General features: G+C 59.2%; 1 protein-coding gene across 1 annotated transcript in view; it reads left to right on the top strand.

Annotated features, from left to right (window-relative positions):
• The window catches only part of LOC104407824 (metal transporter CNNM1-like), a gene marked incomplete at its 5' end in the record, with an annotated part of 16,487 nt that extends 12,974 nt beyond the window's left edge, over nt 1-3,513 (top strand). Inside the window, 5 exons of the mRNA XM_010017207.1 lie at nt 2,078-2,241; nt 2,445-2,622; nt 2,897-3,052; nt 3,151-3,219; nt 3,434-3,513. Of these exons, the coding sequence (XP_010015509.1) occupies nt 2,078-2,241; nt 2,445-2,622; nt 2,897-3,052; nt 3,151-3,219; nt 3,434-3,513 (647 nt within the window). The remainder of the gene's footprint in view (nt 1-2,077; nt 2,242-2,444; nt 2,623-2,896; nt 3,053-3,150; nt 3,220-3,433) is intronic.

Below are 3,513 nucleotides of genomic sequence, written 5' to 3'. Positions count from 1 at the left end.
CGCTCCCGTGCATCCGCAGTGTGAGACATTGGGAGGTGTTAACGAGTGCATCACTCGTGGTTGGTGTCTCCATGTTCCCCCATGGAGCCCTGCACCGCTATGGCATGGCCCAGGGATGCTCCGGGGGGCAGTGGGGCAGCTCCCTGCAGGCAGCAAATCACAAGGAGAGCAAATGCCTGCCCCTGAAATTGTCACTGCTGCTGTAACCCATGGCAATGGAACATGGAAAGTGATTTGCCCTCTCTGTGGCAATGGGTCAGGCAGCCCTAGGCATGGAGTCATGGCTTCTTGTTGTTCCCCAGCAGGGTGGCTCTTGGCATCACCCCAAGGCTGTTGATACCCCAGGCCTTGCAGAGAGCTGCAGGCAGCCTGGCACAGATACCTTTGCATCACGCTGAGGGGCTTCTGCCAGCTCCTGCCTGCAGCTATGGGGCTGTGTGGAGCAGGGTCTGCTGCAGAGCACATCCCCTCTCTGCTACCTGCCTGCACACACAGAAGCATTCCAGATGCCAAGCACAGCGACTTGGCTTAGCTTCTGCCCATCCCCCAGGCGACACAAGCTGACCACAAAGTTCCGTCTCCTGGCAGCGGGTGGTGAAGGGCTGGAGCAGGATGCCAACACTCAGCCCATAAAAGATGCTTTTTGCCTGCCCTGTGGCTCTAGGAAGATGTGTGGCTGTGCAGACAGGGCTCCCCCCAGTCTCACCTCCTCCTACCTTGTCACAGAGCAGCCTGTTGATTTGCAGCATTCAAGTCTGTGTCCCTGCTGATGTCCCTGGCCCCAGGGCTGGCAAGTGCCTCCCTGGAGCAGAAGCAGGAGGGTGTTAAGAGGGGTGGGAAGGGATGATGGAGGTGGTGGTGGGAGCCCAGTCCAGGACTGCTGGCACATGATTTTTGTTATTCTTCCTCTTGGTATGTCTGCCTCCATCCCTCGTCTCCCTCCTTCTGTCCCTCCCTTCCTTCCTTCTTACCCCTCCCTCTCTCTGCAGTGCCTGTCTCAGTGTCCCGTACCTTCGCCTTCAGCAGAGGGGACTCACTGGCTGGCTCTCCAGGTAACGGTGCATGGCTTTGGGCAGGGACTCTGCATGTGCCAGGCTCTTTCCAGCTCCCAGCACATGGCACACCAAGGCCCCTCCACCCTGCATGTGGGGCAGCGCAGGCAGAGGAGTACCCATGGCACCCCACGCTGGGCAGCCCCTCACTGGTTGGGACACAGATGGCAGACTGGGGACAGCAGCCCTGCTGCAACCTTCCCAGTATGATGCAAACCCCAGGAAGAATGGGATGGAGACAAGGGGGAGCCATAAACAGCTTGGGCTTTCCTTGGTGTGCAGTTTCTGTAATTTCCTGAAGCCAGTGTTTAGGTTTTCTTGCTACTTGCTGCTTCTGATGACAACTGCCCACAGCCCTGCATGCACACTTCCCTGCTTCCCTTGCCTTCTAGCAATCCGAGTAATAGAAGGGTGTTTTAGCAGCAGAGCAAAGTCAGCAAGTTGATATCACCCGTGCAAGGAACAAGCTGCCTTTTTTCCCTAAGAAATCACTGACCAGACAAAATCTATCACACCCCATGTCAGAGGCCATCAGTCAACACAAGGGATGGGCCAGCTTGCCATGGCAGCCTCTGCTCCTGTTCTTCCAGGGTGAAGAGGAGCATGCCCTTGAGGCAGGTTAAGCAACCCCTGAGGGCTGCCAGCTGCAACCAGAATTTGTGCCAAATGTCATGCAGAAGGCCTGTGTTAGCAGGAGAGCTGTCAGTTGGTGTGACAGGCAGGCAGGCAGCAGTTGACGTGGAGGCGGGCAGCAGCTCTACCCTCGCCTGCCGATGCCAGGTTGGATACCTGCCTGCCCTGGTCCCATTGGTTTGTGCATGGCTGGCATGGCAGTCTCCACCACCAGCATGCACTGAGGAGGATCCTACCAGAGGTCCCCCATATTGCCTCTGCCAGTCCCGGTGTCCGTGGGGCATAGCTACCAGACGTGACAGGCCCACCCTGGCCCTGCGCTGGCACTGGGGACCCAAGCAGCACCATGCGTGAGAAGTGAGTGTTTGCCTCTCTGCCATTCCCTCCCACAGTGAACAGGTCACCATCACGGTGCAGCGGGCTCAACCGCTCCGAGTCCCCCAACTGGGAGCACAATGACTATGGGGGCAGCAACACACAGCTCCACAGCAGCAGCAACAATATCTACACACCCGACTACTCTGTGCACATCCTCTGCGATGTGCAGTTTGTCAAGGTACAGGCTGGGCTAGCAGGGACTGTCCTGTCCTGGGCACCCCTTACCAGGCACCTGCTTGTTCCACTGTGTCCTGGGAGCCTGGTGGGTGCCCAGTGGGTGCTGCGGAGTCCCACATGCCTGCCCTCCGGGCGTTTGGTGCCACCAGGTCCCCAGGAGGTCCTGGTGGACCCACTGAGCTGGGTGCATGTTTGTCTGCACAGGTCACCCGGCAGCAGTACCACAATGCGCTGGTGGCCAGCCGCATGGACAGCTCACCCCAGTCCCCTGACATGGAGGCCTTCGACAGGGATTCAACCAAGGCATCGACCCTGCGGGGAACCCCACAGACACCCAAGGAGGACCCCACCACCCTCCTGAATGAGAAGAACAGCGTCACGTGTGAGTCACCAAGCAGCATCCCTTCCCTGCCATGAGCCCAGGCTGCATGTCCCCTGGGGGGACCGTGCTGGGACCTGCTGGCATGATGGGCACACCACTGCTGAGACACAGTTGCACATGGCCTGGGGCATAGGTGCAAGTGTGCAGGCATGTAATTCCTCATCTCTGTGTGCTCGTGTTCCCTGAGTGTCTCTGGCACTGGGGCCTGCTGTGGCTGGCATCCTGCTGCATCCTGCACCAGAGCACAGCACCTCCCTGCCCTGCGTCCCTGCAGGCAACCGCTCTGAAGGACTGCACAGTCCCAGCGAGTCGGTGTTCCTGCGCATGGAGAGCATCCCCTTCATCCAGGAGGAGACGGCTGACAATGAGGAGAACAGCAAGCATCAGAGTGAGTCTGGCTGGGGGACATGCACACAGCACCCTGGGGGTGGTGAGGGCTGTGGTGCCCCGGGGTGCTGCAACCACACTGGGATTTTGCAGACAGTGAGCGCTGTGGCACTGTCCTGGAGCCAGAGTCCCCGGGCAGAGAGGTGGAGACCAGCTCAACACCAAGCAGCAATGAGGAGACACTGGGCAGGAGGCTGCTGAGATCCCTGAGTGAGTGACTAACCTACGGAGGGAGCACGCAGGGAAGAGCTCCTGGGGATACCCTGCATGAGGCTGGTGTGGAGTAGGGATGCAACTCAGTACCCTGGCAGTACCCCAGCAGCAGGCAAAGCTGCAGCTAAAGCTAGCTCAGGCAGAGCCAGTCACCCTGTCCTGAGCACCCTTGCCCCCAGCACACCAGCCCTAAGCACCTTTGCTGCTGCAGGTGGGCGCAAGCAGCGGCCGTCGCTGGAGGATGAGAAGTTGCCAGAGGAGAGCTCCAATCTTGACCCATTAATCACCTGA

This window comes from Nestor notabilis, unplaced genomic scaffold (assembly GCF_000696875.1).
Source record: "Nestor notabilis isolate BGI_N333 unplaced genomic scaffold, ASM69687v1 scaffold8386, whole genome shotgun sequence".
NCBI classification, from domain to species: Eukaryota; Metazoa; Chordata; class Aves; order Psittaciformes; family Psittacidae; genus Nestor; species Nestor notabilis.
Note: the sequence above shows the minus strand (reverse complement) of the source record. Positions and strands in the feature narration are given on the sequence as shown.